This window comes from Melopsittacus undulatus, chromosome 4, assembly GCF_012275295.1.
Source record: "Melopsittacus undulatus isolate bMelUnd1 chromosome 4, bMelUnd1.mat.Z, whole genome shotgun sequence".
Lineage (NCBI taxonomy): Eukaryota > Metazoa > Chordata > Aves > Psittaciformes > Psittaculidae > Melopsittacus > Melopsittacus undulatus.
In genome coordinates, this window is record NC_047530.1 from 110,003,141 (window position 1) to 110,018,053 (window position 14,913).

The window sequence follows — 14,913 nt, forward strand, 5'->3', positions numbered from 1 at the left end:
GGATGTGTGTGGCTGGGCCCTTGCGCGTGTTGCCCTCCAAGAGTTGGTGCTGCAGAGAGGCTGTCGGGCAGCACAGCGAGAGAGTTGTTGTGAGGGACGGGTGAGGAGGCCGCAGTAGGTGAACGTCGTGGAATCCAAGGGCTCTGCCTGTGCTTCCTAGAGGCCTGGCATGGCTTGTGCGGGCTTGGGAGTGACTGTGGGAGTTGTGTGTGTTGCAGGTGCCCAGCGGTGAGCAGAGCCACCTTCCAGCAGACGAGGGGTCTGTGGCCGTGAGCGGCTGAGCTGCAGTGTTTGCAGGGATGGGGCATCTGCCATTTGTCTGAGCAACCTGGGGGAGGTTTTTAGCACGGTCATGCTAAACAGCATCCTCCTTGTAGCTGGGCTGAATGTCGGCTCTTGTTAGCGTCAAGGCCTCGCTCCTTGTGTGATGGTGACAGGCCCTGTTGGAAGGGCTGTCCCCATGGTCCTCGTAAGGCCCTTAAAGGCCACTGGAAGCTGTTTCTGGAGTCTTCTCTCGTGCACAGACCCAACTCTCTGGGCCTTTCCTGCTCAGAGATGTGTTCTGAGGCTGCGGTGGTGTTTGTGCTCCTGCCCCGGGAGCGGCTCAAGAGGTCCTTGCGTGTAGTGAGTAGAGCAGAGGCGGCGGTGATCCTCCATGGGTGTGAAGTGGGCTGGGTGGTGGAAGACATTGAGGATGCCAATGTCGGGGAATTGGTGGTGCAGAGGATGGCTGCTGAAGTCTGCCAGAGGCTTTGCAAAGAGGTGTTGGGAAGCGCGTGGCTCTTTGGAGGGGTGTCAAGTGGAAGTGCGGGCACGGGGTGTTGAGATGGGTGTTTGGAGCAGGGCTTGGAGTAGGTGCTGGGGAGAAGTGTGTTCCCCACGGGCGAAGGAGAGGTTGTTGCGCTTGTGAGAAGAGAGGCAGTGGTGGCGTTTTGTCAAGAGGTCTTTATTTGGTGTGAATCAACAGGTGAATAAATAGGTGGCAGCGAGTGCCAATAAATAGAGCAGGTGTGTGGGGAGCAGCGGGTGCCGGAGCCGCGGGGTGGGGGCGGCTGTGTCCGTGGCTGTTGCGGAGGGTGCCGGAGGCCCGAGGTGGGTGCGTGCGTGCGGGCGCTGGCGCCGTGGTGCCGGTGTGGGGGCGGTGCGGGAGCGTGGGGTGCCCGGGCTAAGTGCGGCTGGTGCGGGTGAGGTTGTGCACGTGCTGGAAGCAGAGGCGAGCTTCGAGGCGGACGTGGTCCCAGGCGCAGGCGCTGTGGTTGTGGGCGCGCAGGAAGTGGTGGATGTGTCGGAAGTATTTGTTGATGGTGAGGAGCGGGTTGCGGGGCCCTTGTCCCGGGAAGAGCGTGGCGTTGTGCGGCAGGCAGTGCTGGAGGCGCTGGATGCGGTGCTGGAGGCCGTTGAGGAGCTGTTGGCGCGGGTGGTTGTGCCAGTGCTGGGGGGTGCTGGGGCTGCTGAGGGTGTGGAAGAGGTGCTGGAGTATGCGGAGGGCGGTGGCGGCGGCTTGCTGCGGGTGGGTGCTGTGCAGGAGGGTGTCGGGGAAGAGGGGCGGCTGCTGGTGGTGGCAGGGCTGTGTGGGGCTGGGAGCCATGGCCTGGAGGAGCTGGAGGCTGCGCCAGGGGAAGGTGGCGTCGTGGGCAGGCTGGTGGTGGCAGGTGAGGCCAGTGGCGAGAGCCGTCAGGAGGAGCAGGAGCGGTGGGGCGCCGAGCCCAAGGCGGGTGTGTGGTGTTGTGGGCGCAGGCATGGTGTGGCTGTGGGTGCTGCCTGGGGGTGCTGCGTCTCGGTGGTGGTGCGAGCGGGCTGTGTGCTGGGGCTGCTGGCGGGTGGCAGCTTTATGTGGTGCCAGCGCGGTTTGGCTTCCCCTTCCTTCCCTGCTTTCCACTTGCGGCCAGTTTTCGGTTGTGGTTTCCAGTTTGGGCTGGGGTCTGTGCTCCTCATGGGGAAGAGCCTTTTGTGGGGCGGCTGCGTGTGGGGAAGTCCTTGGCCGTGCTTTGGGGTTGTGTTTTGGTTGGTGCCGCTTACAACAGGGGTTTTGGCATAGTGGTTGGTGGAGATGAGGAAGTTCAGTGGCAGGCAGATGTGCGGCGCTTGTGCTGCTGGTGAGTTTTGTTGTGGTTTCTGCTTTGCCTCTGTGGCTCTGTCTGTTTCCAGTTGTGTTGTGCTGGATTTCCCTTCCTGCCAAGTCCCTTTTCCTTTTGCTGGGCTGTAGTAGGGTCTGTGGGGTTTGACTTTCAGTTTATGGTTTCATGCCACTACGTCATTGTCTTGAGTGATGACATCACTGGTTATTCTCTTTTTGGGTTCTTTGTGACACTTCTCTGTTTCTAAGTTCTTGGTTTTCTCACTGTTGCTGCATCATTTCTATGTGTTATTGAATGTTTTTTTTCAGTGATGTGGTTTTCTCTGGAGGCCCTAAGTGTATTCTTGTGTTGAGGGTGAGACATATCAGAGGTGATTGGTGACAGCCCTGTGTGCTTAAAGGAGAGCAATGGGGCAGCTCCAACAGCTGGCTCTGGGTGACCTGTGCCACTGTCTGAGCACCCTGATGGTGAAGACTTTCTTCCTGATTTCTAGTAGAACTCTAATCTGTGTCAGTTTAAAGGCATTCCTCTTTGTCCTTTCCCAGCAGGCCCTTGCAGAAGAACCAACCCTCTGGGTATTCCTTGTCGGAGCCTTTGGGCAGTGAAAGCTCCTGTAAGGTCTTTGCGCAGTCTTCTCTTGTTGAGGCTCGGCAGGGCCGGCTCCCTCAGCCTGTCTCTAGAGCAAAGGTGCAGCAGCCCTCCCAGCATCCCCATGGCCTCTTGTGCTCTCGGTGAAGCAGCTGCGCACCCTGTGGTGCTGTTTTTCCCGGAGGTGGTCCCAGGAGTGCAGGTGGAGTGTCAGGAGAGAGGAGCTGATGGGGAGAATGCCCTGCCTGCCTCCCCCCTGCTCATTATGCTCCTTGCGATGCAGCCAGGGTGCGCTGGCTTCCTGGGCTGCGAGCGCACACTGCCAGGTCACACAGCTTCTCCTCAAGCGAGACACCGAGGTCTTGTCCTCAGAGCTGCTCTCAATGCGTTCTCTGTCCAGCCTGGAGCTGTGTTTGGGATTGCCATGACCCACGTGCAGGTTGAACATTGCACTTGGCCTTGTTGAACTTCATGGGGTTTGCCCTGGCCGGAAGAAATTCTTTACTGTGAGGGTGGTGAGGTCCTGGAATGGGTTGCCCAGGGAGGTTGTGAATGCTCCATCCCTGGCAGTGTTCAAGACCAGGTTGAATGAAGCCTTGGGTGATATGGTTTAGTGTGAGGTGTCCGTGCCCATGGCAGGGGGGTTGGAACTGGATGATCTTGAGGTCCTTTCCAATCCTAACTATTCTATGATTCTAAGTTATTTGAAGCAACTTCCTTCTCCTCTGCAGTGACTCCTTAACAGGTTTATCAAGTTGTATCCCACTGCAGATCAGTGGCTGTGGGCTAAAAGCGATGTTAAATGATGTTCGGGTGAGGGTTGAGGGTGCTGAGGCACTGGCACAGGGTGCCCAGAGAAGCTGTGGCTGCCCCATCCCTGGCAGTGCTCAAGGCCAGGTTGGACACAGGGGCTTGGAGCAGCTGCTCCAGTGGACGCGGTCCCTGCCCGTGGCAGGGGTTGGAGCTGGAGGAGCTTTAAGGTCCCTTCCAACCCAAACCAGGCTGGGGTTCTGTGATTCTGTTGTTTAGATCAGTGGAAATAATGAGAAATTCCATAGGTTACTGGTGCACAGTAGCAGCTGCAGTGTAGCAATGGGGAGGAAAGCTCATAGCTCAAACAGCAGCACAGGACCAGGCAGCCCGGTGTTTCTGCAAGTGCATCCTGTGTCTGGAAGTGCATCAAGCTGCAGACAGTTCGTTCTTCTTTCATTGGGACGTTATCTGCTGTTAATATTAAGTGCAGATGCAGAGTACATCTCTTGACGTTTACAACATGTTAGTACTCTTTGTTCTCATTCAGGTGGCCTTTGCTTTCCCTCGGAATAGTTGGGGACTGCTAAAGCAAGTGACAGTGAAAGAACTTGCAGACAAATCAATAAACTCACACTTGACTTATGGGCTCCTGTTCCCCTGCCATAGGCTCCCTTCTAGCCCAGTGGTGTCGGGCAGTGCAGCGAGAGAGTTGTTGTGAGGGACGGGTGAGGAGGACAGAGTAGGTGAACGTGGTGGAATCCAAGGGCTCTTCGCCATACCTGTGCTTCCTAGAGGCCTGGCATGGCTTGTGCGGGCTTGGGACTGACTGTGGGAGTTGTGTGTGTTGCAGGTGCCCAGCGGTGAGCAGAGCCACCTTCCAGCAGACGAGGGGTCTGTGGCCGTGAGCGGCCGAGCTGCAGTGTTTGCAGGGATGGGGCATCTGCCATTTGTCTGAACAACCTGAGGGAGGTTTTTAGCACGGTCATGCTAAACAGCGTCCTCCTTGTAGCTGGGCTGAATGTCGGCTCTTGTTAGCGTCAAGGCCTTGCTCCTTGTGCGATGGCGACAGGCCCTGTTGGAAGGGCTGTCCCCATGGTTCTCGTAAGGCCCTTAAAGGCCGCTGGAAGTTGTCTCTGGAGTCTTCTCTTGTGCACAGACCCAACTCTCTGGGCCTTTCCTGCTCAGAGATGTGTTCTGAGGCTGTGGTGGTGTTTGTGCTCCTGCCCCGGGAGCGGCTCAAGAGGTCCTTGCATGTAGTGAGTAGAGCAGAGGCAGCAGTGATCCTCCTTGGGTGTGAAGTGGGCTGGGTGGTGGAAGACATTGAGGATGCCAATGTCGGGGAATTGGTGGTGCAGAGGATGGCTGCTGAAGTCTGCCCGAGGCTTTGCAAAGAGGTGTTGGGAAGCGCGTGGCTCTTTGGAGGGGTGGCAAGTGCAAATGTGGGCATGGGGTGTTGAGATGGGTGTTTGGAGCAGGGCTTGGAGTAGGTGCTGGGGAGAAGTGTGTTCCCCACGGGCGAAGGAGAGGTTGTTGCGCTTGTGAGAAGAGAGGCAGTGGTGGCGTTTTGTCAAGAGGTCTTTATTTGGTGTGAATCAAGAGGTGAATAAATAGGTGGCAGCGAGTGCCAATAAATAGAGCAGGTGTGTGGGGAGCAGCGGGTGCCAGAGCCACGGGGTGGGGGCGGCTGTGTCCGTGGCTGTTGCGGAGGGTGCCGGAGGCCCGAGGTGGGTGCGTGCGTGCGGGCGCTGCCGCCGTGGTGCCGGTGTGGGGTCGGTGCGGGAGCGTGGGGTGTGCGGGCTAAGTGCGGGCGGTGCGGGTGAGGTTGTGCACGTGCTGGAAGCAGAGGCGAGCTTCGAGGCGGACGTGGTCCCAGGCGCAGGCGCTGTGGTTGTGGGCGCGCAGGAAGTGGTGGATGTGTCGGAAGTATTTGTTGATGGTGAGGAGCGGGTTGCGGGGCCCTTGTCCCGGGAAGAGCGTGGCGTTGTGCGGCAGGCAGTGCTGGAGGCGCTGGATGCGGTGCTGGAGGCCGTTGAGGAGCTGTTGGCGCGGGTGGTTGTGCCAGTGTTGGGGTGTGCTGGGGCTGCTGAGGGTGTTGAAGAGGTGCTGGAGTATGCGGAGGGCGGTGGCGGCGGCTGCTTGCTGCGGGTGGGTGCTGTGCAGGAGGGTGTCGGGGAAGAGGGGCGGCTGCTGGTGGTGGCAGGGCTGTGTGGGGCTGGGAGCCATGGCCTGGAGGAGCTGGAGGCTGCGCCAGGGGAAGGTGGCATCGTGGGCAGGCTGGTGGTGGCAGGCGAGGCCGGTGGCGAGAGCCGTCAGGAGGAGCAGGAGCGGTGGGGCGCCGAGCCCAAGGCGGGTGTGTGGTGTTGCGGGCGCAGGCATGGTGTGGCTGTGGGTGCTGCCTGGGGGTGCTGCGTCTCGGTGGTGGTGCGAGCGGGCTGTGTGCTGGGGCTGCTGGCGGGTGGCAGCTTTATGTGGTGCCACCGCGGTTTGGCTTCCCCTTCCTTCCCTGCTTTCCACTTGCGGCCAGTTTTCGGTTGTGGTTTCCAGTTTGGGCTGTGGTCTGTGCTCCTCCTGGGGAAGAGCCTTTTGTGGGGCGGCTGCGTGTCGGGAAGTCCTTGGCCGTGCTTTGGGGTTGTGTTTTGGTTGGTGCCGCTTACGGCAGGGGTTTTGGCGTAGTGGTTGGTGGAGATGGGGAAGCTCAGGGGCAGTCAGATGTGCGGCACTTGTGCTGCTGGTGAGTTTTGTTGTGGTTTCTGCTTTGCCTCTGTGGCTCTGTCTGTTTCCAGTTGTGTTGTGCTGGATTTCCCTTCCTGCCAAGTCCCTTTTCCTTTTGCTGGTCTGTAGTAGGATCTGTGGGGTTTGACTTTCAGTCTCTGGTTTCGTGCCACTACGTCATTGTCTTCAGTGATGACATCACTGGTTATTCTCTTTTTGGGTTCTTTGTGACACTTCTCTGTTTCTATCTTAAGTTCTTGGTTTTCTCACTGTTGGTGCATCATTTCTATGTGTTATTGAATGTTTTTTTTCAGTGATCTCGTTTTCTCTGGAGGCCCTAAGTGTATTCTTGTGTTGAAGGTGAGACATATCAGAGGTGATTGGTGACAGCCCTGTGTGCTTAAAGGAGAGCAATGGGGCAGCTCCAACAGCTGGCTCTGGGTGACCTGTGCCACTGCCTGAGCACCCTGATGGTGAAGGCTTTCTTCCTGATTTCTAGTAGAACTCTAATCTGTGTCAGTTTAAAGGCATTCCTCTTTGTCCTTTCCCAGCAGGCCCTTGCAGAAGAACCAACCCTCTGGGTATTCCTTGTCGGAGCCTTTGGGCAGTGAAAGCTCCTGTAAGGTCTTTGCGCAGTCTTCTCTTGTTGAGGCTCGGCAGGGCCGGCTCCCTGAGCCTGTCTCTAGAGCAAAGGTGCAGCAGCCCTCCCAGCATCCCCGTGGCCTCTTGTGCTCTCGGTGAAGCAGATGCGCACCCTGTTGTGCTGCTTTTCCCGGAGACGGTCCCAGGAGTGCAGGTGGAGTGTCAGGAGAGAGGAGCTGATGGGGAGAATGCCCTGCCTGCCTCCCACTGCTCGTCACGCTCCTTGCGATGCAGCCAGGGTGTGCTGGCTTCCTGGGCTGTGAGCGCACACTGCCAGGTCACGCAGCTTCTCCTCAAGCGAGACACCGAGGTCTTGTCCTCAGAGCTGCTCTCAATGCGTTCTCTGTCCAGCCTGGAGCTGTGTTTGGGATTGCCGTGACCCACGTGCAGGGCGAACGTTGCACTTGGCCTTGTTGAACTTGACGGGATTTGCCCTGGCCGGTTTTCAGGGCTGTTTGGGCCCCTCTGCATGTCGACTAGGGATAGGCTAGAGAGTATGGAACTCTGTCTGGGGACAGGTGATCAGTTAACAGAAAGTTTGTGGGTCAGGGTTAAGGGGAAATGGGTGACAGGACACATTACTGTGGGGATATGTTGCAGACCTCCTGATCAAGAGAAACCTGTGGATGAAGAACTCTACAGACAAATAGGAAAAGCCTCATGCTCGCAGGCCCTTGTTCTCATGGGGGACTTCAACCACCCTGACATCTATTGTGGCGATGGTACAGCCTGGCACAAGCAATCCAGCAGGTTTCTCGACTGTGTGGAAGACAACTTCCTTCTGCAAGCAATAAAGGAGCTGACAAGGAGAGGTGCCCTGCTTGACCTCGTGCTCAGCAACAGGGAAGGGCTGGTTGGAAATGTGACTCTCCAGGGAAGTCTTGGATGCAGTGATCATGAGATGGTCGAATTTGAGGTCCACAAGACAGTGAGAAGAGCGTGCAGGAAGCTCACTGCCCTGGACTTCAAGAGAGCAGACTTTGGGCTCTTCAGGAACCTGCTTAGCAAGGTTCCATGGGATATAGCCCTAGAGGGCAGGGGGGCCCAAGACTCTTGGTTAATATTCAAGGATCACCTGCTACAAGCTCAGGAGTGTTGCATCTCGACCAGAAGGAAATGCAGCAGGAGGATCAGGAGACCTCCTTGGATGGATAAGGAGCTGCTGAGAAAAATTCCCAAGAAAAAAGAGGCTTATAAAAGGTGGAAACCAGGACAGGTGGCCTGGGATGAATACAGGATGTTGTCTGGGTAGTTAGGGACCGAGTTTAGGAAAGCTAAGGCCCAATTGGAGCTAAACTTGGCAAGGGATGTTAAAAGGAAGGGATTTTATAGCTATGTAGGGGCTAAAAAACAGACTAAGGACAATGTAGGCCCCCTCCGGAAGCTTTCAGGAGAACTGGCTCCACAGGACTTGGAGAAGGCTGAGGTTCTGAATGGCTTCTTTGCTTCGGTCTTCACTGGCAAAGGTTCTGACCGCAGCACCCGAGCCTTTGAAGGCGGACGCAGGGACTGTGAAAACCTAGACCTTGGGCCCACTGTACATGAGGATCTGGTTCGAGACCATCTTGGGAACCTGAATGTACACAAGTCCATGGGACCTGATGAAATCCATCCACAGGTCCTGAAGGAGCTGGTGAATGAAGTTGCAAAGCCACTGGCCATCATATCTGAAAAATCATGGCAGTCAGGTGAAGTTCCTGATGACTGGAAAAAGGGAAATATAACCCCCATTGTCAAGAAGGGGAAACTGGATGACCTGGGGAATTACAGACCAGTCAGTGTCACCTCTGTGCCTGGCAAAATCTGGGAGCAGATTCTCTTGGAAGGCATGCTCAGGCATATGAAAAACAACAAGGTGCTTGGTGACAGCCAGCAGGGCTTCACTAGGGGGAAATCCTGCCTGACCAATTTGGTGGCCTTCTATGACAGGGCTACAAAAGTGATGGACAGAGGTGGAGCAGTTGACGTCATCTACCTGGACTCGTGCAAAGCGTTTGACACTGTCCCACATGACATTCTTGTCTGTAAATTGGAGAGACATCAATTTGATAGGTGGACCACTCAGTGGATAAAGAACTGGCTGGATGGTCGCACTCAAAGAGTTGTGGTCAACAGTTCAATGTCTGGCTGGAGACCAGTAACGAGTGGTGTCCCTCAGAGATCGGTGTTGGGACCAGTCTTGTTTAATATCTTTGTCGCTGACATGGACAGTGGGATTGAGTGTGCCCTCAGCAAGTTTGCTGATGACACCAAGCTGTGTAGTTCTGTTGATACGCTAGAGGGAAGGAATGCCATCCAGAGGGACCTTGACACACTTGTGAGGTGGGCTGATGCCAACCTCGTGGAGTTTAGCCATGACAACTGCAGGGTCCTGCACCTGGGTTGGAGCAATCCCAGGCACAGCTACAGGTTGGGCAAAAAGGAAATTCATGGTAGTCCTGTGGAGAAGGACTTGGGGGTGTTGGTCAATGAGAAAATGAACATGAGCTGGCTTCAGTGTGTGCTTACAGCCCAGAAGGCAACTGTATCCTGGGCTGTGTCAAGAGGAGCATGACCAGCAGGTCGAAGGAGGTGATCCTGCCCCTCTACTCTGCTCTCGTGAGACCTCACTTGGAGTATTGTGTGCAGTTGTGGTGTCCTCAACATAAAAAGGACATGGAACTGTTGGAACAAGTCCAGAGGAGGCCACGAGGATGATCAGGGGACTGGAGCAGCTCCTGTATGGAGACAGGCTGAGAAAGTTGGGGCTGTTCAGCCTGGAGAAGAGAAGGCTGCGTGGAGACCTCAGAGCAGCTTCCAGTGTCTGACGGGGGCCTACAGGGACGCTGGGGAGGGACTATTCATTAGGGACTGCAGTGATAGGACAAGGGGTAATGGGCTGAAACTTAAACAGCAGAGGTTTAGACTGGCTATAAGGAAGAAATTCTTTACTGTTAGGGTGGTGAGGCACTGGAATGGGTTGCCCAGGGAGGTTGTGAATGCTCCATCCCTGGCAGTGTTCAAGACCAGGTTGGATGAAGGCTTGGGTGATATGGTTTAGTGTGAGGTGTCCCTGCCCATGGCAGGGGGTTGGAACTGGATGATCTTGAGGTCCTTTCCAATCCTAACTATTCTATGATTCTATGATTCTAAGTTATTTGAAGCAACTTCCTTCTCCTCTGCAGTGACTCTTTAACAGGTTTATCAAGTTGTATCCCACTGCGAATCAGTGTCTGTGGCCTAAAAGGGATGTTAAGTGATGTTGGGTGAGGGTTGAGGGTGCTGAGGCGCTGGCACAGAGTGCCCAGAGAAGCTGTGGCTGCCCCATCCCTGGCAGTGTTCAAGGCCAGGTTGGACACAGGGGCTTGGAGCAAGCTGCTCCAGTGTAAGGGGTCCCTGCCCATGGCAGGGGTTGGAACTGGAGGAGCTTTAAGGTCCCTTCCAACCCAAACCAGTCTGGGATTCTGTGATTCTGTTGTTTTGCTCAGTGGAAATAATGAGAAATTCCATAGGTTACTGGTGCACAGTAGGAGCTGCAGTGTAGCACTGGGAAGGAAAGCTCATAGCTCAAACAGCAGCACAGGACCAGGCAGCCCAGTGTTTCTGGAAGTGCATCCTGTGTCTAGAAGTGTGTCAAGCTGCAGACAGTTTGTTCTTCTTTCATTGGGACGTTATCTGCTGTTAATATTAACTGCAGATGCAGAGTACATCTCTTGACGTTTACAAAATGTTAGTACTCTTTGTTCTCATTCAGGTGGCCCTTTGCTTCCCCTCGGAATAGTTGGGGACTGCTAAAGCAAGTGAGAGTGACAGAACTTGCAGACAAGTCAATAAACTGACACTGACTTATGGGCTCCTGTTCCCCTGCCATAGGCTCTCTTCTAGCCTGGGCTTTTCTGCTCAGGTCTCTTGACAATAGCTTGGGGATGTCTGTGCTTATTTAATGAAGAATTAGAAATTAGCTGACTGAACAGATTCATTCCAGAGCAGCAGGCCTAGAGGGAGCCTTCCTCCACCAGCAGTTTGCATCCATCCCTAACCTGGACCCTAGGGAGTGGAGCAGCATGTAAAAGCCTCTGTAATCATTAGAAACCCATTGAGTTATCCAATTTGCATTGAAGATGCATTCTAATGCCCACTTCAGTTTGCCTTCCCCAGGGATGTGGTGGATTTCCCAGTGTTGGACACTGTTAAGATTCAGTGGGAAACTTAGTGTTGGGCCATCTACTCTAGGCCATTCTTTTGCCAAGAGAGGTTGGACCAGATCATCCCTGATGTCCCTTCCAACCTGGGATGCTGTGAACTAATATTGCCCAAAACGAAGTATTACTGGAGATGCCTTCCCACCGTAAGGATTCAGTGATTGTGTGACTGTGAGTTGTGCAAGGTTTTGGAGCAGGGAAAGGCGTGTGTGGTGCTGGTGGTGGTGTGAGGGCATTGTCAGGCTAGGAGCCATGGTGATGTGGGGCAGTGTTGTGTTGTTGGTGGCTGTGCTTCGGGTGCTGGAAGGTGCAGGATGATGTGTGGTGCTGGAAGGTGCAGGATGATGTGGGGTGCTGGAAGGTGCAGGATGCTGTGGGGTGCTGGAAGGTGCAGGATGCTGTGGGGTGCTGGAAGGTGCAGGATGATGTGTGGTGCTGGAAGGTGCAGGATGCTGTGGGGTGCTGGAAGGTGCAGGATGATGTGTGGTGCTGGAAGGTGCAGGATGCTGTGGGGTGCTGGAAGGTGCAGGATGATGTGGGGTGCTGGAAGGTGCAGGATGATGTGGGGTGCTGGAAGGTGCAGGATGCTGTGGGGTGCTGGAAGGTGCAGTATGATGTGGGGTGCTGGAAGGTGCAGGATGCTGTGGGGTGCTGGAAGGTGCCAGATGCTGTGGGGTGCTGGAAGGTGCAGCATGATGTGTGGTGCTGGAAGGTGCCAGATGCTGTGGGGTGCTGGAAGGTGCAGCATGATGTGTGGTGCTGGAAGGTGCAGGATGATGTGGGGTGCTGGAAGGTGCAGGATGATGTGGCGTTGCCAGGTCCCGCCGTGGGTGCAGGAGGCAGGGCCATGGTGGATGTGGGTGGCTGGGCCCTTGCGCGTGTTGCCCTCCAAGAGTTGGTGCTGCAGAGAGGCTGTTGGGCAGCGCAGCGAGAGAGTTGTTGTGAGGGACGGGTGAGGAGGCCGGAGTAGGTGAACGTGATGGAATCCAAGGGCTCTGCCTGTGCTTCCTAGAGGCCTGGCATGGCTTGTGCGGGCTTGGGAGTGACTGTGGGAGTTGTGTGTGTTGAAGGCGGGCAGCGGTGAGCAGAGACACCTTCCAGCAGACGAGGGGTCTGTAGCCGTGAGCGGCCGAGCTGCAGTGTTTGCAGGGATGGGGCATCTGCCATTTGTCTGAGCAACCTGGGGGAGGTTTTTAGCACGGTCATGCTAAACAGCATCCTCCTTGTAGCTGGGCTGAATGTCGGCTCTTGTTAGCGTCAAGGCCTTGCTACCTGTGCGATGGCGACAGGCCCTGTTGGAAGGGCTGTCCCCATGGTTCTCGTAAGGCCCTTAAAGGCCGCTGGAAGTTGTCTCTGGAGTCTTCTGTCGTGCACAGGCCCAACTCTCTGGGCCTGTCCTGCTCAGAGATGTGTTCTGAGGCTGCGGTGGTGTTTGTGCTCCTGCCCCGGGAGCGGCTCAAGAGGTCCTTGCGTGTAGTGAGTAGAGCAGAGGCGGCGGTGATCCTCCTTGGGTGTGAAGTGGGCTGGGTGGTGGAAGACATTGAGGATGCCAATGTCGGGGCATTGGTGGTGCAGAGGATGGCTGCTGAAGTCTGCCAGAGGCTTTGCAAAGAGGTGTTGGGAAGCGCGTGGCTCTTTGGAGGGGTGGCAAGTGCAGGTGCGGGCATGGGGTGTTGAGATGGGTGTTTGGAGCAGGGCTTGGAGTAGGTGCTGGGGAGAAGTGTGTTCCCCACGGGGGAAGGAGAGGTTGTTGCGCTTGTGAGAAGAGAGGCAGTGGTGGCGTTTTGTCAAGAGGTCTTTATTTGGTGTGAATCAAGAGGTGAATAAATAGGTGGCAGCGAGTGCCAATAAATAGAGCAGGTGTGTGGGGAGCAGCGGGTGCCGGAGCCGCGGGGTGGGGGCGGCTGTGTCCGTGGCTGTTGCGGAGGGTGCTGGAGGCCCGAGGTGGGTGCGTGCGGGCGGGCGCTGCCGCCGTGGTGCCGGTGTGGTGTCGGTGCGGGAGCGTGGGGTGTCCGGGCTAAGTGCGGGCGGTGCGGGTGAGGTTGTGCACGTGCTGGAAGCAGAGGCGAGCTTCGAGGCGGACGTGGTCCCAGGCGCAGGCGCTGTGGTTGTGGGCGCGCAGGAAGTGGTGGATGTGTCGGAAGTATTTGTTGATGGTGAGGAGCGGGTTGCGGGGCCCTTGTTGCGGGAAGAGCGTGGCGTTGTGCGGCAGGCAGTGCTGGAGGCGCTGGATGCGGTGCTGGAGGCCGTTGAGGAGCTGTTGGCGCGGGTGGTTGTGCCAGTGCTGGGGGGTGCTGGGGCTGCTGAGGGTGTGGAAGAGGTGCTGGAGTATGCGGAGGGCGGTGGCGGCGGCTTGCTGCGGGTGGGTGCTGTGCAGGAGGGTGTCGGGGAAGAGGGGCGGCTGCTGGTGGTGGCAGGGCTGTGTGGGGCTGGGAGCCATGGCCTGGAGGAGCTGGAGGCTGCGCCAGGGGAAGGTGGCGTCGTGGGCAGGCTGGTGGTGGCAGGCGAGGCCGGTGGCGAGAGCCGTCAGGAGGAGCAGGAGCCCAAGGCGGGTGTGTGGTGTTGCGGGCGCAGGCATGGTGTGGCTGTGGGTGCTGCCTGGGGGTGCTGCGTCTCGGTGGTGGTGCGAGCAGGCTGTGTGCTGGGGCTGCTGCCGAGTGGCAGCTTTATGTGGTGCCACCGCGGTTTGGCTTCCCCTTCCTTCCCTGCTTTCCACTTGCGGCCAGTTTTCGGTTGTGGTTTCCAGTTTGGGCTGGGGTCTGTGCTGCTCGTGGGGAAGAGCCTTTTGTGGGGCGGCTGCGTGTGGGGAAGTCCTTGGCCGTGCTTTGGGGTTGTGTTTTGTTTGGTGCCGCTTATGGCAGGGGTTTTGGCGTAGTGGTTGGTGGAGATGGGGAAGTTCAGGGGCAGGCAGATGTGCGGCGCTTCTGCTGCTGGTGAGTTTTGTTGTGGTTTCTGCTTTGCCTCTGTGGCTCTGTCTGTTTCCAGTTGTGTTGTGCTGGATTTCCCTTCCTGCCAAGTCCCTTTTCCTTTTGCTGGGCTGTAGTAGGGTCTGTGGGGTTTGACTTTCACTCTTTGCTTTCGTGCCACTACGTCATTGTCTTCAGTGATGACATCACTGGTTATTCTCTTTTTGGGTTCTTTGTGACACTTCTCTGTTTCTAAGTTCTTGGTTTTCTCACAGTTGGTGCATCATTTCTATGTGTTATTGAATGTTTGTTCTCAGTGATGTGGTTTTCTCTGGAGTCCCTAAGTGTATTCTTGTGTTGAGGGTGAGACATATGAGAGGTGATTGGTGACAGGCCTGTGTGCTTAAAGGAGAGGAATGGGGCAGCTCCAACAGGTGGCTCTGGGTGACCTGTGCCACTGCCTGAGCACCCTCATGGTGAAGACTTTCTTCCTGCTTTCTAGTAGAACTCTAATCTGTGTCAGTTTAAAGGCATTCCTCTTTGTCCTTTCCCAGCAGGCCCTTGCAGAAGAACCAACCCTCTGTGTATTCCTTGTCGGAGCCTTTGGGCAGTGAAAGCTCCTGTAAGGTCTTTGCGCAGTCTTCTCTTGTTGAGGCTTGGCAGGGCCGGCTCCCTCAGCCTGTCTCTAGAGCAAAGGTGCAGCAGCCCTCCCAGCATCCACGTGGCCTCTTGTGCTCTCGGTGAAGCAGCTGCGCACCCTGTGGTGCTGCTTTTCCAGGAGGTGGTCCCAGGAGTGCAGGTGGAGTGTCAGGAGATAAAAGCCTCTGTAATAATTAAAACTCCATTGAGTTATCCAGTTTGCATTGAAGATGCATTCTAATGCCCACTTCAGTTTGCCTTCCCCAGGGAAGTGGTGGATTTCCCAGTGTTGGACACTGTTAAGATTCAGTGGGAAACTTAGTCTTGGGCCATCTCCTCTAGGACATGCTTTTGCCAAGAGAGGTTGGACCAGATCATCCTTGAGGTCCCTTCCAACCTGGGATGCTGTGATCT

The 14,913-nt window shown here is 56.2% G+C and overlaps 4 protein-coding genes across 5 annotated transcripts in view; 1 reads left to right on the top strand and 3 right to left on the bottom strand.

Moving 5' to 3' along the window:
* Positions 1–14,913, top strand: part of DOCK1 (dedicator of cytokinesis 1) — a 367,459-nt gene that overhangs the window by 274,057 nt on the left and 78,489 nt on the right. The window lies entirely within an intron of this gene.
* LOC117436056 (interferon-like) lies at positions 1,166–1,741 on the bottom strand. The gene has a single exon (XM_034061798.1). It carries the CDS (start codon positions 1,739–1,741, stop codon positions 1,166–1,168), a length of 576 nt encoding a protein of 191 aa, XP_033917689.1.
* On the bottom strand, positions 5,217–5,862 carry LOC117436052 (interferon-like). The gene has a single exon (XM_034061793.1). The coding sequence runs from the start codon at positions 5,793–5,795 to the stop codon at positions 5,217–5,219; it is 579 nt and encodes a 192-aa protein (XP_033917684.1). The 5' UTR covers positions 5,796–5,862.
* On the bottom strand, positions 12,972–13,549 carry LOC117436057 (interferon-like). Its single transcript, XM_034061799.1, has one exon. The coding sequence runs from the start codon at positions 13,530–13,532 to the stop codon at positions 12,972–12,974; it is 561 nt and encodes a 186-aa protein (XP_033917690.1). The 5' UTR covers positions 13,533–13,549.

Bases quoted from the DNA above. Each gene is read 5' to 3' on its own strand.
- LOC117436056 (XM_034061798.1), bottom strand. From the start codon at position 1,741: ATGCCTGCGCCCACAACACCACACACCCGCCTTGGGCTCGGCGCCCCA.
- LOC117436052 (XM_034061793.1), bottom strand. From the start codon at position 5,795: ATGCCTGCGCCCGCAACACCACACACCCGCCTTGGGCTCGGCGCCCCA.
- LOC117436057 (XM_034061799.1), bottom strand. From the start codon at position 13,532: ATGCCTGCGCCCGCAACACCACACACCCGCCTTGGGCTCCTGCTCCTC.